At 40.3% G+C, this 19,556-nt stretch overlaps 3 protein-coding genes across 4 annotated transcripts in view; 1 reads left to right on the forward strand and 2 right to left on the reverse strand.

Annotated features, from left to right (window-relative positions):
* shc2 (SHC (Src homology 2 domain containing) transforming protein 2) overlaps positions 1-2,301 on the reverse strand; it is a 49,652-nt gene extending 47,351 nt beyond the window's left edge. The window contains exon 1 of the mRNA XM_080734022.1: positions 2,204-2,301. The gene's annotated coding sequence lies outside the window, so the exon portion shown is untranslated. The remainder of the gene's footprint in view (positions 1-2,203) is intronic.
* A 2,530-nt stretch (positions 2,302-4,831) lies between these two features.
* On the forward strand, positions 4,832-7,486 carry cks2 (CDC28 protein kinase regulatory subunit 2). The gene is made up of 3 exons (XM_080721191.1): positions 4,832-4,972; positions 6,145-6,272; positions 7,029-7,486. The coding sequence occupies exons 1-3, from the start codon at positions 4,914-4,916 to the stop codon at positions 7,073-7,075; spliced, it is 234 nt and encodes a 77-aa protein (XP_080577317.1). The 5' UTR covers positions 4,832-4,913; the 3' UTR covers positions 7,076-7,486.
* Positions 7,487-8,060: 574 nt separating this feature from the next.
* On the reverse strand, positions 8,061-13,383 carry cimap1d (CIMAP1 family member D; the record flags this gene model as incomplete). Of its 2 annotated transcripts, none has more annotated exons than XM_080733415.1 (4): positions 8,061-8,548; positions 9,221-9,334; positions 10,576-10,686; positions 13,335-13,383. In XM_080733415.1, 4 exons carry the CDS (start codon positions 13,381-13,383, stop codon positions 8,061-8,063), a joined length of 762 nt encoding a protein of 253 aa, XP_080589541.1. The 2 variants fall into 2 exon arrangements, with proteins under 2 accessions (XP_080589541.1, XP_080589540.1); XM_080733414.1 differs by having other exon boundaries at positions 9,200-9,334.
* Positions 13,384-19,556: the final 6,173 nt, after the last annotated feature.

Consider the following 19,556-nt stretch of genomic DNA (forward strand, 5'->3'; position numbering starts at 1 on the left):
GACAGACACAAGTAGGGAAACTGCAGGCGTTTATTGCAGGCAACTATTGTCACTGTTTTCTTAAAGAAAGAGAAGATGTTCGCCTCGAGTTTGGGATGGGGACAATATGGAATTGCCATCCTCCTGATGACTGAAATGAGTCCAACTGACTGGCTGTTACCAGTGACCCCAAATTTGTCCGATGGAACAGGGAAAAAAACGTCACTAGCCAGAGGAGTGATGCAAAGCCCTGCCTCATAAAAGGCTACATCACTGAAAGCATCCACCCAATCTATCCCATCTGCCTGACCTCCCTCTCCTCAACTCCCCTGGCCTCCCAGCCAGCTCCCCTGAGAGCCATCCGCCATACTCTGGAAAGCACAATCCTTTTAGCTCCTAGTTGCTCTCAACCCTCACTGACTCTCTCTCTCTCTCTCTCTCTCTCTCTCTCTCTCTCTCTCTCTCTCTCTCTCTCTCATTACTTTACATCCATCCCTTGCAGTGCAGTGGTGGAAGAAGAAGAAGTAGTAGACTACTCCGATGTCTTTCTTTGGGATGGGTGAACTCAAGTCTCCTCAGTGATAAAAAAAAAGTGATCAAAAAAAGTCACTTTGGGGGTGAACTACTAATTTAAAGGACAACTTTGTTTTTTTTACAACAAGGGTTCATATTTTAGATTATAATTAGAGAAAAGAAAAAGTGGGTGCTAAAATGTTTTCATTTGCTTCATTCTATTGTTTTATCGTGTTTACCGTGCTAAAATGTGGGGCATGCGTACGCATGGGGGGTGGCTAAATATGTCTTTTTTCTTTATTGCTATTTACAGTAACACTTCTAGCCCCCATAAGTCACATCCAACCATGAAAGGTTGCGTTGTATCTTGGGAACGGAGTTATTCTGTGTAAAATGACATATTTAGCCACTTGTACGCATGCCCCCACCACTGAAATAAGAATCTCTAAAACAATAGAAAGAAGTAAATTAAATAATTTTAACACTCATCTTTTATATTCTTTAATTACAATCTAAAATATGAACCCTTGTTGTAAAAAATTAAAGTTGTCCTTTTAAGTAGGCTAATTAAGGTATCAATACCAAAATAATTAAAAAGTTAAAGGCCTGTATTAAAAATACAAAAGTATTGGCTTTGAAATATACTTACAGTACCTTTAAAAAAAGGCGAACTTATTCAAAAATAGATGTTTGACATTCATTTTATCAGACATGCCACAAACCCATTGTAACATCAAACTCCATTTTAACCGTGTTAGATTCATCGAAAACACCTGTCCTTGGTTCTGGTGACTGATATTGTCCTTCTAACGCTTGAGGGGCCGTATTTTTTCTATAACTTAAAAAATATATATTTTGGGGGGAATATGTTAAATAGATCAAATTAAGAATACATTTAATTAAATAAATGATAAAAAGTAGGCTAATAAACACGGCCCCTTCCCAGTCAGTCACCAGAACCAAGGACGGGTGTTTTCGTTGAATCCATCATGGTTAGAATGGGGGATGTGTCTGATAAAATGAATATCAAAATATCAAGCAACTTAAATTAAAGTGAGTGAAAAGCCATGAGTAGATGATAAATCTGATACATCAGGCACCCTGGAAGCTTGGAGTATTAATAGAAACCTCATATCTGCTGTTCTGTAATAGATTTTTGAACATTTTTGGAAATGTTATAATATCCTACTATATAATAAGGAAACCTCTGTCTGAAAAAGTGGAGCTCACTCTGTGCGTGGGTGCGTGCATATGTGTCTGTGTGTGTTGTAACTGTCTGTCATTCAATGTTATATGAGTTAAAAAGAAGGATCTCAATGGAAACTAGAAATACTGTTCCTACGAAACAGTGTGGGCTCGCATGTAACACCATGTATGGGCATAAAGATCTACCCTTTGGCTGCACCTCATTGGCTAAGGGCCCTGCCAATGTACTGTCTTAAGGAGAACTTGACTGATAGATAAATAATGAAGATATTCAAGATAACATACGTGTGCTCCCTTTCAGCGAGCCCACAATAAGCGACGGTTTACCTGAGTTTCACTGAACTGTACTGTCATGAAACTGTTCCTTTTCCTATGCAAACTTCTAATAAATACATCAATCAATCAAAGCTGTCAGATCTAGGCAGACATCGACTCACTCAGGAACACACAGCTGCTATTGAATATTATCAATTGAAAAATATAGTGTTAAAAATGGGGAACTCACCTACTCAGGAGGGAAGAGAAGATGGAATATAGGATCCAGCCCGATTAAACTATGTGTAACTAACAAGGCAAGCTGGAGCTCAAATGACAGATGTCATCATAATACACAGCAGCTGTATGGAGCTCTTGGCCCAGTGAGGGAATAATGTCATTTCACTGGCCACAAACTCTAACACACACACACGCACGCACACGCACGCACGCACGCACGCACGCACGCACGCACACTCTCTCACACACACACACACACACACACACACACACACACACACACACACACACGCTCGCACGCTACCACCTCCTCCAAGCAGCCAATCAAACTTCATGTCTTTCCTGCAAAGTATCAGAAGTTACTGATAAACCAGAGGCAATCAATATACAGTATGTTGACTGATGCCTGTTAGCCTTGTTTTATTTCTAACTAACCATTTTTACCAAATCAATCTATGACATTTCCAGACTAAAACAAACTGAAAATAATGATTTTGAAATGACATTTTATGACTTTTTCCACCTTTTTTCATAGGACAAGGTTCCAGTTTGGGTTAGAAAAGGAATACATAAAAGAGTTGACATATTTACCTGTTGTGTGCAGTGGTGGAAAAGTTACTAAGTGCATTTAACTACTATACTAAATATACTTTTGATGTAGTTTTACTTAACATACTTTATTTTTCAATACTTTTAGGCCTATACTCTACTCCACTACATCTCTGAGAAAAAAACATTGTACTTTTAATACAATGATTTGAAAACTATCGCTTGTCACATTACAGTACATTAACCACTTCAGCCATGGCTATTTTAAAATAGCAGATTTACAAGCTCACGACGCATCTCTTAGTGGCACGTTGTGAGCTTGCAGAACTGCTATTTTATACATTTGGAAACATGTGAAATGGAATATTGTGCAATATCATATTGTGCTTTTACTTTTAGTGTATTTTGACGCCAATACTTTTGTAATTTTACTCAAGTGAATTTTGAATATCAAACTTTTACTTGTAAAAGTGTATTTCTACATGGTGGTATTGATACTTTTACTCAAGTAAATACATGTGAGTACGTCTTCTTCCACCATTGCACAAGTGGAACAAGCCATGCTGTGAATGCAGCAGCACTCATTAGCAGCCATTACCCTGACAACAGTGATTACAACTTGGAACAACAACACACTTCCTCAAACATCCATTGAAGTTACGTTACAAAAGTCAATGTTCACTCTGCGCTGAGTTTGTGGAAAGTTTAAATTTAACGTTTTTGCAAATCATTCACTGTGAATGTAAATATGAAACCTTTAGAAAATGTATTGACATGTAAAAGAAAGTCCAATTGTTAGTTCTCTATAAATTGACAATACGTATGTGTTCTTTTTGTGTCTAACACAATGTATGAATGATGTTATAGGCTTGAAGTATAGGCTTGAATTGAGGGGACTGACTAGAATATATTTTCTAATTTCAGTCCAATTTCAAAGGAATTAACCAAATTAATGAAGTTGACTTTGACAGCACTGATTGAGCTGCACTGGTGGTGTAGTCCAGTCGACTCTAGTGGTTCTAAAGAAACCTTTTCAATTTAAAAAACTCCCAGTTTGGTATGCATCAGGCCAGGACCCCCATAACTCAGGGAGAGTGCCTAAGAGAGTACCATTTCTCTCTGAGTTAGAGAGCGATATAGGGATCCATTTGATTCTTGATTGATCATTTAGCTGCATGGGAACCTTTTATATACTCTATGATGGGAACCCCCTGGAACCTCCTCAAGGACTTCCGGGGGTCCCCGGACCCCACATTGAGAACCACTGGTATAGTCCACTAGTTCTCAAAGGTCACAGGTCCAAGGAGGACCCCCATCCAAGAGTCCTTGATGGGTTCCAGTTCACACACACACGCACGCACGCACGCACGCACGCACGCACGCACGCACGCACACACACACACACACACACACACACACACACACACACACACACACACACACACACATACACACACACACACACACACACACACACACACACAATATATAGGTCTATATATCCCTATTGTGTAAAAGTATTTTTTTTTTTGAAACTTTCATATATTATTTGAAACTTTCATGTTCTAGATACATTAAACAAACAGTGAATTAGCCTATTCGAGATTTTGAATTTTTATGGCATAGCCTACTGTACATGAATATCAAAAGTCCATATTTCAAATTATTACAATATTACACGAGACCACTCAAAACAGGCATTCATAATAGAGAAATGTCAACCTTTTGAAGTCAGAGTTCAGTTGCTCAGAGGTCAGTGGGGAAGATTCCACAGTCAGTTGACTTTGTGGTGCTATGGCATCTGCAATGCTTTTTTACACAACATTCTTTGAGATGGATCTGTATCTGACTATCTGAATATATTTATACACACACATGTCTTCTACCTACTTGCAATATCTTCGCGGCCCCGGCCCACATGTTGAGAACCACTGCAGCGTCATCAGGGAGGGAGGGAGGGGCGGGGAATCGGGAGGCTCGCGCTCTGTATGTTTTGTCCGCGCGCGGCTTCCTTCCTTCAGGCGGGTGGACCGTTAGAGTTTCAAACCAACAACACTCACACACACAGCAGATGACAGCCTAGTAGCGAGCCTCTCTGTAAACAACATAACATAACAACTAACTGCTCCCTGCTATAACCTGACACTGCGTCGTTTCAACCGCTCAAAAACATGTCCAAGAAAGAGATATACTACTCTGACAAGTACACGGACGAGGAGTTCGAGTACAGGTGGGTCTAATTAACGTCTTTATATAATGTTGTGTAATGTGTACTAACGACACACCGACGGCGTGCTAGCGCCAGCGTTAGCTACATTAACTTTAGCAACTGTTGCGATATGTGTGTTCTAAACGCTAGTGGTTCTCAAAATGTGAGATTTGAACGTCTTCCCTTAACTCTGACAGTGTACAAATGGTTCCATTTGTACACTGTCAGAGTTACAGACCTGTAAGGGTCAATTTAGACCTCACTAAAGGAACCCACAGAGTCCCCGAAATCCACTTTGGAGTGGCGACTAGGACATTTATTTACCAATACCGTAACACTGCGTTTATGCTTTTTAAAGCCTACTATACTCACTCTGTATCATGTAGCTTGGTGTAGCTTGTCGAAAGCAGTGGTGGGAAAAGTACTCAAATTGTTTACTCGAGTAATATATGGTCACCTCAATGCTGCAATGTAGAAATGTTCTGTTACAAGTAAAAGTACGGAATTCAGAATTAACTCACATTAAATTACAAAAGTAGTGGTATCAAAATGTACTTAGTGTACGCAAAAGTAGAAAGTACTCATTATGCAGAATGTACCATTTCACCAAGTTTTTAATACTAGTGGAGTAAAAGCACAATATTTGCCTCTGAAATGTAGTGGGATAGAAGTTAAAGTATTGGAATTTGGAAACAACAGTTACTTAACTTTACACCACTGGTCAAAAGTGGGTCATACTGGCTCTTCCAGCTGAAATTCTGTCTATGATAATTGGTCACACTCATTCTATCCAGGCTGACCACCATCACCATGATTCATGTTGATGTTGTCCCTGCGTTTAACTTGTTTTATTATTAGTACTTAGTAGTATCATTATGTCAGGGACAACAGTCCACAACACAGAGGTATAAACAGTAAACACAACAGCTTTGCCGCAAGCTACTTAGATGTCTGGGGGTAAAAAAAGAAGAAGAAACAAAGATTAATCCAAGCTGTCCTTACGGATGCAATATTGGTGATTTCAGCGTTGTTTAATACAATCAGATGTTTCATTGCAACACATTACTTGTTAGCCTGTAGATCAGTCATTTTTCATCCAAGCGTGGTGGAGCGTAATACATTTAGTGAACACAGCATTTCGAGTCATGCAGCTTAGCATTTTTGTGTTTACATATCTATCTCTTCTGTCATAGGCATGTCGTGCTCCCGAAAACACTGTCCAAACTGGTGCCCACGTCCCACCTGATGACAGAGGATGAATGGAGGGGACTGGGGGTCCAGCAGAGCCAGGGCTGGATTCACTACATGGTCCACAAACCAGGTGAGGACAGCACTGGTACCATAGATGGACCATTCCATAGTCCGGGGACCCAGCCAGGGGTCCTTGAGGGGATACAGGGGTCCCAAAATAAATGTAGTAATAGAATACAAAGAATATATGATTGAGTGATCAAAGTATGACATTTACACAATTTAATTTAAACAAAACATCAAACACGAATAACATATTTCCTATCCGGGTACCAAGGACAGAATTATTTCAAATGGAGATTGAAATGTGTTTTTTTTAACAATGCAGTCTGCCTTGTTGAACTGGTAAATAGGCTCTATGCACAGCAGCTATTTTGGAGAGAAGTTGGATGGTCTTCCCACTTCCTTCAAAGGTGTTAACAATGATACTAATGAAGGCTCTGTTCCATTTCATGTTGCACAGTGGTTTTCAAACCTTTTACGCCTGCATTTGGTTCCATTGATACACTCTCAGAGTAACACCTTTTTAAGGGGTCATTTGAAACCCCCAAGGGAGCACAAGGATTCCTGGACCACACTTTGAGACCCCCTGGTGTAGCAGAGTGTTTCCAGTGAGCCAACATGCACAATATCAGCACCCTGATTCGGTTTGAGCAGAATGGAACAGAGCTTTCATTAGTATTATTGGTAACACCTCCGAAGGAAGTGAGAAGACCATCCAACTTCTCTCCAAAATGGCTGCTGTGCATATAGCCTATTACAGCCATTCTGCTGTAGTCCACAATCAACCAGCTTGTGCTGACAGACTCTTGTTTTTGCTCTTTAGAGCCACACATACTGCTTTTCCGAAGACGTCTGCCACAAGAAGACTGAGTGTGAAGCATCTATCAAAGAGATCTTAACGGCCACACCATCTGTTCTGATGTTTCGTCTTTCCCCGTGTGTTTGTACATATTTATATGTGCTTTGGTGTCTAATATTTAGAGGACCCGGTTAAATTGTTTTCAAGTGTTTTCCTCACGTTTGGAATTCAGGGTGAATGGCTGTTAGCCAAGGAGAGCTGATCAAACCAATCCAAATGACATCTTGTTATTGATTTTCTTTTTTGCTCACTGGAGGGTCCTCCTAGGCATTTTATTTTATTTTTTAAATGAAAGCCTACCTGTTATTTAGAAATCAAACTTGTATTTGTCTTTGTTTAAATATGTTAAGTAATATTACTGTACATTGTTACAGTAGAATTTCTGTTTATTCTAGAGTAGTTATTGCTGGTGTTATACACAAATAAAATATCTTTATACATATGCATGGGCTCATAATCTTTTTCTAAACGATTGCAAACTTTAGATTGTTGCACAAGAGTGGATGTCATGTTAGCTAATCATATATTTTCACTGCCTTTAAGACATTTGTTTTCTAATTTATGGAATTTCTTAGATTTAAAATGTATTTATTAATGGAATTACTTAATTTTTGTAATTCATGAAAATCTCAGCTTTTTTGGGATGTTTTTTTAAAAGGTTTTGAAATAATTAAAAACACAGTCCCGACCCAGTGCTGGGAGCGTGGCGATATTACAACGTCACATTATTTCGACACTGGTGAAATGCTAACCTGCCGACACTGGTGAATGCTAACCTGGTGAATGCTACTATGCCTAAACCTAACCCTAACCTCAACAAAACTATGCCTAAACCTAACCCTTAGTTGGACTAATGAATATCGAGATTTCACCCCAGGGCTTGGGAACCAACCAGTGATATATAATAATGTCACAAGTTAAAACGAGTGGCTGGTATTCAGTCAGCTACGTTTACAACCAGTGTGGGGTGACGCATTCAGAGCATGATGATGATATTCAGTCAGCTACGTTTACAACCAGTGGGGTAACATATTCAGAGTGTCTGATGCCCAGAGAGTAGGCTGGTGCCCTTGGCCTGTTGACCGTCACCTTCTCTGGGTTGTGAGATCCCGGGCCGGGCTTCTTGGTGGCGTCTCTGGGCACGCCGTGACGTCCCAGCATGGAGAACGCCGGTTGCCGGGGCAAATACACACTGGGGTCCGTGCTGTTGTATCTGCAAGGCCCTGGTGTTTTCGACAGGTCCTCTGACGGTCCTCCTGTCTTGTACAGCCCTGACATTGTGTAGCTGGCGCTCGCCCTCTTGTTTGGGACTTGCGGTCCCATGAGCGTGGGCAGAGAGTACTTGTTGGGGGCGGGCACTGCGTCCACGGCGCGGTAACGCGTGCGATAGCCCATGGTGTAAGAGGGGGGGCGGCGCTGGGTGTTGCACGGAGGGGCGTTCTCGGGGCAGTATGCGCCCGGTCCTGGGGTCTGGAAAATCGCCTCTTGTAAAACAAAAGGAAAAAATAGTTGAATCATGGTTAGGGCTGTCATGATTATTACATAGTCGTCTAAATCGCAATTATTTTGTCAATCGTTTCCAGGTTGAAAAATGTTCATAATAAATATTCAAAACATTTTCTAAAATAGTGGAAATAGCCGATCTACAAGATCACAGCGCGTCGTGATGTGATGGGTTGTGAGCTTGTAGATCGGCTATTTCCACCATCAATGTTCCTTTTAGAGTATAAAGTTGTCAAAAATGTAATTCCTTTGTGTATTTAGGTTATGTGTCGTATATGTTAATCGTCATGTAAAATGTAATAATCGTGACCGCCCTAGAATCATGGTTACCATGTGAAAACAAGCTACTCGACACCATCTGTAGAGTAACCGCCATTAGTGCTGGGCAAACGGCGGCTCAAAAATTCAGTTGCACCAGCTGACACTAGAATACAAGAACTGCTGTCAACATCCATAGCTGTCACTGTTCAAGGGCACAAGATGTGCGTGCCAAACACAGTTGTAATACATTGCATCACTGACAATTATAGTATAAAGGTTATTCTGTTGTACATTTAAAACCTAAAAATGTTTTTGCTAATTGGATTATGATTTAGGAATAAAAGGTTAATCAGTAATGAAGTGTATTTTACCTGTTTTAGATGTGAACTTACTAGGCACTTTCATTCGGCCCAGCATGGAATATGCAGGGTTACCATCTCTACCAAAGCGAGTGATTTTTGCATCAATGTAATACTGAGGTCCAGGACTGGAGTCAACACGGTACACTGCAGGAGAAACCAATAAGATATTGTATCATTATTTTCATAGTAACCATCAATATCATTAAATAATATAATATGTAAATGTTCCTGCTATGCCTATATACGTAATGTTCATGTAGATTGAGTTTGTATACCAAGATCATACACATATACAAAGTATTCCGTTGCAGAAAGCCTAAATAAAGAGTTGGATTTTACATAATTTCTATAATCCAGTTAGGTTAAAAGAGTAGTTCACCTCCAAAATGATTTTCTTTTTCTATTGATTGATTACTCACGCCATGGAGACTTGAGTTCAATAATAGTTTTTTGTATTTGTCGCATTCCTATGGCAAAACATTTATTATAGTAAATTTACCTTCATTGATTCTGGATGGGGACCCAAATGCATTTGGGTCCCCATATAATCAATCAATCAATGGGGGTACATTTATTTAATATTATTTAATGCGACAAAAAACGAAAAAGTATTATTGAACTCAAGTCTCCATGGGTTGAGTAATCAATAGAAAAAAAGTTGGTGAACTACTCCTTTAATGGCATATATTATAAGTGAGAGGATTATATTTTATTTAATATAATATTGTATTCCTACACTGCCTCTATCAGACTTGCCCGGAGTGTTGTTCGTCTCCACTTCAGGATGAGGCTTGTGAGCCTGCATACTGATGAAGGGTTTGTGCATGTTTTGTCCGTACCGTAGTTTATTTATTTATTCAATGAAGTGAGCTTATATGCTGTTTTAAACTATATTTTTCATCCACTGAAACATTTGTATTTTTTTATTCTTTTACCAAACTGCACTGTCATGAGGAGCTGTCTCCCCCCAATGGCTTTAATTAGGTATTGCATACATCACATCTTGTGAAGATTCTTTTTGGTTGAGTGTGTTGATATAATAATTATACCTATTGATCGTGGTCTAACATAGCAACACATCACACCTTACTTACTATTAATTACATTATTTAGAAAACATGTACAGTATTTGTTCTGTATGTGTACACTATTTACAGTATGTACCTACAAACTGATGGAGTGCACCCACTTACCTGTGAACTGCAATGCCATTGGAAAAGGCTTCATAATATTTTCACTTTTCCTTCTCTGCAGTGTGCAATCTTTGGGTTAAGCTACAACTAAATGATTTGTTCTCACGATGTGTCCTTTGTAAGAGAGAATCTATCTATCTTCCTAATATGCAACAGATAATATCAGAAAAAAGTAAGAAGAAAATGACCCACTGTTGTCACTCATCCTGCCATGGAAGCTGTATGCAGGGCTAGTGGGCTTGGTGAAGTCGTGGCCAATGAACCCAATGGTGGATGGTAAGGCATAGCGTCCAGGTCCAGGCCCTGTACACACAGGTCATCATCACCATGCTAACTTCATAGAGCCGTTTTCAAGACATGCTTCAGATAAAACTATATGCATCTTAAAGGGATAGTGCACCCCCAAAATGACTTTTCTTTCTATCAATACTCTCCCCATTGAATTCATAGATATTTTTTTGTTTTTGTCGCATTCCTACCAATAATGCCAATAATTTGAGGACTCTTTGTGTCTCCATAGGGAACTAAGCAGGTTCTTTGTGTCGCCATAGGGAACCACTGCTGGTAATCAAGTTATTGGCTTAGGAATGAGACAAACCCCAAAAATATCCATGAATTCAAGGTAATCTCCATGATAAACCTGCATTTTATTTTTATTTTTTTGGGGGGTGAACTATCCCTTTAATGCTATTATGTTTGTGTCATAAGTTGAATGTTGAGAAAGAAAGTAAGTTTTAGGAATTGCTTTTGAAAAAATAAAAAGTTGTGTGTAAATTACAAAAGTAAGACTTTAAAACCTTGAGGCGACAAATTGATATCACAATGCAGGTAGCTATAGTCCTTGACAGAGATTGTACACCAGCGTCAATACGAGTAATATAATCAGGCTGAAATCAAAGTAATAAAAATAGAGGTCTGGAAAATGTGAAATTGTAAACCCTGAACAACCCTGAATAACTTTGACCACTCTGACCACCTCATTCACCGTCCGCGATCCGAACGGCTAAACCTGATCCCAGACTGGCATCAGCATTGTACTCTCTGAGAGACTTGATGAACAGCAGCCAATAAGCCTCAAGCTAATATACAGGGACAAGCGGGGCCCCTGATTCAGCCCAGGAAAAAGAGTTGTAGAGGCCCTCATTGCGTGCTATAGAGAGAGATCTCTCTCTATAGCGCTGCTGCTACTCAAAGATTTGCCATTAGATCATGACAAGTGACAAGCCAGTGGGCCAATTACTGTACATGAGTTATATTTCGTCGTTGTCGAGTGGAAACCTTGTATGTCCAAAACCGTTTGTTTTGTATTTATCATTTAAAAGATGATTTAAACTAGTGAAAACAGCCGATCTACAAGCACACAACGCCTCGCACCGCTTGTAGATCTGCTGTTTTCACTGCTTTTGTGAAACGGCCTTATATGATGAAGCAGGGCTTTGCTTTGCGAAAAAATGTATACATTTGAAACTTGGAGATACAAGGTTTCTGCCCGACAGGGAAAATTTACTTTGTTGGCCGCCCAGCCACCAAAATGGAACGAAGGAACATTTTATTTAAATTTTTTTCCTAATGGCTGGCCTGGACCGGCCGGGAATGAACCGGCCGTTCGGGAGTTGTCCCGCTTTTCCCAATGGCCAGCACGTTCCTGATATATAGACCCCCAAATGAATATTTTGAAGTTGATTGGTGCATATCAGACATGCCGGGCCAGACAAGCAGCTGATGTTCTCTAGACTGAAAAATAAGAAAGTGCTGCAGGCAGTTCACTTCACTGAGACAGGAGCTGGGGAATAGCATTACATCAGCACGGAGGTGTTCAAGGGCATGTACAACATTACACAAGCACAGCTACCGGGAGCTGGAAGCATTTTTTAACAATGAATGTAGCAAGTCCTGGCAAGTATGAAGGCTGAGAAATGATCTTGCCTTGCGCAAGTTTGAAATCTTTTCAATTATGTCGTAGATTTGTATTTTTCATACTGCAAATCGCAGTCAAGTTATTTGTAAGTTATATTTATTCACATTTTGTTGTTTACAAATCATGTTTTTAATGTTGTTATAAATAGGTAGAGGCCTCGTTATAATAAAAAAAAAAGTTTATTTTTGTCGCATATCTGAGTGTATCATTTGATAAATTAAATTAAATTATTTGCGAATGCGACAAAAACAAAAATCTCTATGAATTCAAGGCTTCATGGGGTGTTGATAGAAAACAAGTATTTATTTGGGGTGAATTACTCCTTTAAAATTGTATATATCAGTGTTTCCCAACCTTTTTTCTTTTTCATAGTCAAAGAATCCCAGGGCACACCTAGATATGCAGCACGTGTGGCTGTTTTCTAAATGTTTGCCTCTTTCCTATATTATTTTGTACCAGCTCAGTGGCCTAGTGGTTTGAGTGTCTGCCCTGAGACTGGGAGATCGGGGTTCAAACCCCGGTCTAAAAAATGGGACCCAGTGCCTCCCTGCTTGGCACTCAGCATCAAGGGTTGGATTGGGGGTAAGTCCCTGCGACATACTAGCGTCATGTCCAGGGGGTGTACTTGTACATCAAGCTGCCTCACGCTACAGAAACAGGAGATAGGCTCCTGCCCTATGAGCCTCATGGCTCGGCCGAGTCATATAGGCCTCATGGCTCGGCAAGGCTTACTTACTTATATTATTTTAGAATTTGGCCAATGTTTACCAGTTTTGAAATAGTTTGTTGATTACTTTTGATGCAGTATATTATGCTCTTTTTTCTTTTCTTTCTTGAGGTATTGAAAAGGTTTTAAAAGTTCTTACATTGTGACTTCACTGTCAAATTTCAAAGGGCACCCAAAGGCCCGCGGCACAGTGGTTGAGAAACTCTGGGATATATAATATAGAATTTGCCCACTACTAGCACAGGCACAAAGAAAATCAATAATATAATACGTTTGTGAAGATTAGCTCTCCGTTTAGAGACTCACCTTTCTCTCTGCCTGCGATTATAGGGCGCTTTTTCTCCACTTCACTCATGACCAATGAATGATCATTAAAGAATACCTGGATGAATGCACCAGTACACAACATTGAACATTGAACAGTAGCACACTGAGACATACCCGTATTTTCCAGACTATAAGGCGCACTTAAAAGCCTTTAATTTTCTCAAAAAACTACAGTGCGCCTTATAGTCCAGTGCGCCTTATATATGGATCATTCATTGACATTGACATTCCCTTTAGCACAGCTCCATCTGTTGGATGCATAACGCAACGGTAGCGTCTATTATGTGCGCCTTATAGTCCGGTGCGCCTTATATATGAAAACAGTTCGAAAATAGACCATTCATTGACAGTGCGCCTTATAGTCCGGAAAATACGGTACTTGCATGGACATGTGTATATAAGATAGGACAGGACAGGACAGGACAGGACAGGACAGGACAGGACAGGAGAAGACCTATGTATTGTGTAGAGGTGTAACAATATAGTAACTGCATCGAAATATCCTTTTTAATTAAAATAATCGAAGTATATCGAAATGAAAACAGCTAAAATCGAATCGTATCGTTTGACTTTGTATCGAATCGGCAGTGCAAATAATCGATTTATTGATACTACCTATTTGTGCATTGTATTTAGCATTTTTAAGAAGAACAAATGAAAAGGAGGGGTTTAATTACTTTTCCTTTCCATATAGCCACACTGGTCTATCGATAAATGTGTGTACTGGGTTCATGTCAAGGTGCAGGTTTGTCCATAATGTGTTCAAATACAATGTCCATGTATTTGCCAGATAATCACTGTTTAATTATATCCATAATAATACATGTTTCCCTTAAAAACCTGCACTATCCACACTTCTATATCGATTTTAAATCATTGAATCGAATCATATCGTATTGCCATGAATGAACCAATATTGTCCATGTATCGTATCGCCAACCATGTATTGAATATGTATCGAAATCGCTATTAAAATGTATCGTTACACCCCTAGTATTGTGTCAAAACGTTGGTAAAATTAAATATACGTTACTGTTAAGAGCTGTGCGGACTCTTTTCTTTGAAAAAAATAAAATCACATTTCAATGCAATAAAATAGGTCTTTCTAAGCAAGCATAGGCTACATACTTTTCAGTCATTAGACCACAACCTATTTGGAATGGATAGCCACTCTGAAAACACTTTACTGTAGCACAATACAACATACCTCCAAGATCCAATATATTTCATATTCTTGTTCAAAATGAAACCCCAAAGCAGGCAAAAATCAACCTCCAATTCTGCAAAATCACAGGAATTTGAAAATGTTTAAAATGTCATGGTCTCTCTGTCTGCGTCTCTCTATGCAACTGTATCATCCCAGGTGGATCAGCTTCTACTTATGCAGGTTGCCAGTGTACAGGTGCACTCAGCTGATGCCTAGAGACAATGTCATCACTTCCGATTCACTCTCATGTAACCAGAGGTGGAAAGTAACTCATTACATATTTGTAGCTTTGCGATTTTCCATACGTTTACTTCTCCACTCCACTCCACTATAGCCCACATCTCAGATGCAAATACTGTACTTTTACTCCACTACAATTATTTGAGAACATTAGTTACTAGTTACTTTGTAGATTTGAATTATTATTACAAAACATAACAGCTTCAGCCCTATTTACACTGGCTATTTGCTATTTGACGCACATCTACAAACTCATAAGAGCTTGTAGATCTGCTATTTTCCTAAATATCTTATACGTAGGCTATGATACCTTGTGAAACGAGATATTCTGCCTAAGGAGTACTTTCACTTTTGGTATTTTAAATACATTTTGATGCCAGTGAATACCTTTGTACTTTTACTCAAGTGTATTTTCATAACCGGACGTTTACTTGTAAGTATTTTTCATTGCAGTATTGACACCTTTACTTAAGTCAAAAAAGTAGTACTTCTTCTTCCACCACTGCTTGACTGATGACTTAAAAACAATGTCATCATCCGATTCGTTCAGTCTCGTGCAGTGGCATCAGTTCAGAAAAAGCTAAGGTATGGCGGTGTCTTGCACGCGCGCCCTCGTGCGCGTGCAAAACACCAGTCATGTTGCCATACCTTAGCAACAGGCACGATTACAGTACATTTTATTATTTCCCCCCTGTAGCCAAGGTATGGCAGCTGCCATAGCTTGCCATACCCAATTGACGCCTCTGGTCTCGTGTAACGCTATAGCTCCCCACAGCAGTCCATGAAACCAAGATCCCCCTCCTCTCTCTCTCTCTTCTCTTCTCTCCACTCTCTCCCTCTCTGCTCATCGCAGCATGGAGAGAGACACAATATCACTCAGCCATGCATGCAGTTACCGGGGAGACTGTTCTGAACACTGTGTCCCTCTGCCACAACAGAGGGGGGACCCCCACGTTGCTGGCTGATAAGCTTATTGTCCCCATGGGAACACAGGCTCCCTGCTGATCAAACTGGAAGGGGGACAATTGCACTGTCACAGCTTTATTAGAGGTTAGGTGGAGGGTAAAAAGGTTTCTGCAAGCCAGGGGTCTTCGACGTTTTCAGGCCAGGGACCCCTTGTGAGAGAGAAAGATGAAGCCACAACCTTTTCATAGAGTCCATATAGTTTAATCGTTTATTCATCTGTGTATTTTGGATTCATGTCAGTTTGCGTTTTCAGATATTTAACCACTTGAACCACCAATACATAATAAACTTGACCTTTCACTTTGTACTGTTCTTTTTCCCCTCTACACCCAAAAAATAGCCGATCTACAAGCTCACAACGCCTCGCGGTGCGAGGCGTTGTGAGCTTGTAGATCGGCTATTTTTGGCAAAGTGGTTTGGTGTAGAGGGGGAAAAGAGCAGAGTGAAAGGTCAAGTTTATTAAGTATTGACGGTTAAATATCTGAAAACACAAATTGCCATGAATCGAAAATACACTGACTGTGCCGTCAAAGGATGAAACTATGGAATCTATGAACAGGTTGTGGGGGTCCCTGCTTCATCTCTCTCTCAACTAAGGGGTCTTTGGCCTGAAAGCGTTGAAGACCCCTGGTCTAGTGGTTAAGACGTTAGACTTCCACACGGGAGAGTAAGAACTCCGGGTGTTACATATAGATTTGTCCGTGGACCCTGCATCTCAAAATATGTTGTTCCTGGGACCCCCAGAAGCAGAGATAAAACTTTCGCTATGTATACATTCAGAGATTTGCAAAGACCTTCCAGATTTTTCAAAAATAGCAGATCTACAAGCTCATAGCGTGGCACAATGAGCTGTATATCGTCACTGTCGGGCAGAAACCTCGTATCTCCAAGTTTAAAATTTGTATGGTTTTTCGCAAAGTAAAGCCCTGCTTCATCATACAAGGCCGTCGCACCAAGGTAGTGAAAACAGCAGATCTACAAGCACACAACGCCTCGCGGTGCGAGGCGTTGTGTGCTTGTAGATCGGCTGTTTTCACTAGTTTAAATCATTTTTAAAATGATAAATACAAAACAAACGGTTTTGGACATACAAGGTTTCCACCCGACAACGACGATATACTATGCAATATTTGGGGATTCTTCTACTTCCATTCAGACACAGATACATGAGCTGCAGTGTATGGGTCAGATGAAGTGCAGCTCACCTGGGGGCCTGGGGCATTTAAAAGACTTGGCGGGCCCCTCTGATGTGGTCATAAATCTCCAGCTTCAGAGTTAGAATAGACCAGTGCTAAAGATGAAACCAACAACCTTCCGTTTCCTCGTCTTGGGGGCAAACTGCCTCCTCATAGACCACTTTGATCTCCTTTCTCCTTAATTATTGACAATAAGCTGTTTTGAGCGGGCAGTTATTTTCTTTTCCTTTTTTTTCATGGTCTGTGTTAAGAGAAGCAATGTTGTCAATGGTCCTAGTAGCCTAGTAGAGGTTAAGTGGCATGAGTAGGAAACACTAAACATTAAACATTAACATGCTCTAACTCTCTCCTGGCTGCTGATGTGGTAACGTGAGTCTGCTGTTGACATGGAGCAAAGACTCGCATAAGCACACGCAAACAGAATCCTCATTACATTTATATTCACGTATGCACGCACACACGCGCGCACGCACACACACACTCTCTCTTGGTGTGTACTCTCAGAGACATGCACATCTACTTGTTCTCTCCAACAGACAGTGGTGGATTCTTTTTTTGAGCGGTGGTCACACCGTCTCCATAGCGTGGCCGTGTGTGTAGGTATGTTTGTTTGTTAGTTTGTTTGTATGTGGGTGGGTCTGTATGTAGCCTCAAGCCTGTGTAGTACCTTTTCTGACCACACATGTTAAGGGAGGGGCGCTGTTGTCCAGGCCACACACACACACACACACACACACACACACGGGGGGGGGGGGGGGGGGGAACCACCGTTCAGTTCACACGGGTGTGATTTTTTTTTTCATAAGTTCAATATGTACAACAATCTGAAAATAGCAGATCTACAAGCTCACAACACATAGATCAGCTATTTTCAAGTAGCCATATGAAGGGCTGGTCAATGTACTTTTTTGTTATAGTTACTTCAAAGTAACTACAGTTTACAAAGAGTTCTAGTAGAAGTGAAAGTCGAAAACTGGAAATAGGGTGAAAATCAGTCGCCCAGAGGCAGCACAGCAGGTTACAAAGCTACAGAGAAGTATGATAAAGAAAAAAGTACTGTTGTGTACAGTGAAAAGAGCAAGGCACAAAAAGGAAGAATATATACATAAAGTGTCAAAAGCAGTCAACGCTCTTAAGTGTCACATCACAACATGCACAAATAATAGCAATACTTAAAGTTGTACCATGTAACTTTTTTTATAAAACAAATCTTAAAATTGTCCTAACTGTTAAATCGCTAAAGTTTTAGAACACCCACTCCGTTATTTTCAGCTTCTGAAGCCTTCTCTTTATATGTTTTCTTCTTAGCAGTGACAGGGGCGGGATTTCGCGCCAAAATGACGTAATCTGCATCATCTGTATACGTTGTGTATACGTTGCCCAATCACATCGCCGATCATGCACACATGGTACACTACCGGCCAATCACAGCTTATCTGCTCTGGTCTCCAGGAAGCGCCTCCGCTTGGCTACAGTGTTTACCATGGTGAAGGATTTTAACCTCTTAATCCACAAATCCTGGCCAGAAAATTACGTTCTACCATGCGTTCTACCCCTCCACGGATTACTATCGGTCGCGGTTGTTTGCTGGCGCCGCTCCGGTGGTCCGCGGCGGTGGTCCGCGACGACTCCGGCCGAAAAACGGCCGAAAAAAGCAATACCGCTACTAACCACTAGTTGAGCAACTTACACAGTATAGCTTTAACGCAGTGCCAAACAAAAAGTGTCCAAACAGTAGGGGTGTAACAATATAGTAACTGTATTGAAAAATCGAAGTATATCGAAATGAAAACAGCTAAAATCGAATCGTATAGTTTTATTTTGTATCGTATCGAATCGGCTGTGCAAAGAATCGATTGTATCGATACTACCTACTTGTGCATTGTATTTAGCATTTTTAAGAAGAAAAAATGAAAAGGAGGGGTTTAATTACTTTTCCTTTCCATATAGCTACACTGGTCTATCGATAAATGTGTGTAATTTCTGGGTTCATGTCAAGGTGCAGGTTTGTCAATATACAATGTCCATGTATTTGCCAGATAATCACTGTGTTTACTTATTTATATCCATAATAATACATGTTTCCCTTAAAAACCTGCACTATCCACACCTTTCACACAAATTTTATGTCTTTGCTAAATAGTTACCATATCGATTTTAAATCATTGAATCGTATCGTATCGTATCGCCATGAATGAACCAATATTGTCCATGTATCGTATCGTCAACCATGTATCGTGATATGTATTGAATCGCTATTAAAATGTATCGTTACACCCCTACCGAACAGTCAATGCTACACAAGTATCTCACCACCATGTCAAACACAAGCAATAATACTCAATACTACCAACACAACCCAATAATAAAGTAAAATACTTCAAAATTGTACAGTACTTGAAAATGGGCTTAGTTACTTTCCAGCACAGCCAGTGCCACAGGTCACAGAGTCAGGGCTATCAAAGCAGAAGGCCATCTGAAGCAGTCAGCAGCAGGGCTGTAACACAGCTCACTGCTGACAGGAAATCATCTCCAGAACTTGACCAGCTTTCAAAGGACCTCAGCCTCCCCATAATCTGCTCAGTTTGCTGC

This window comes from Nannobrachium achirus (assembly GCF_963921795.1).
Source record: "Nannobrachium achirus genome assembly, chromosome: 1".
Classification (NCBI taxonomy): domain Eukaryota; kingdom Metazoa; phylum Chordata; class Actinopteri; order Myctophiformes; family Myctophidae; genus Nannobrachium; species Nannobrachium achirus.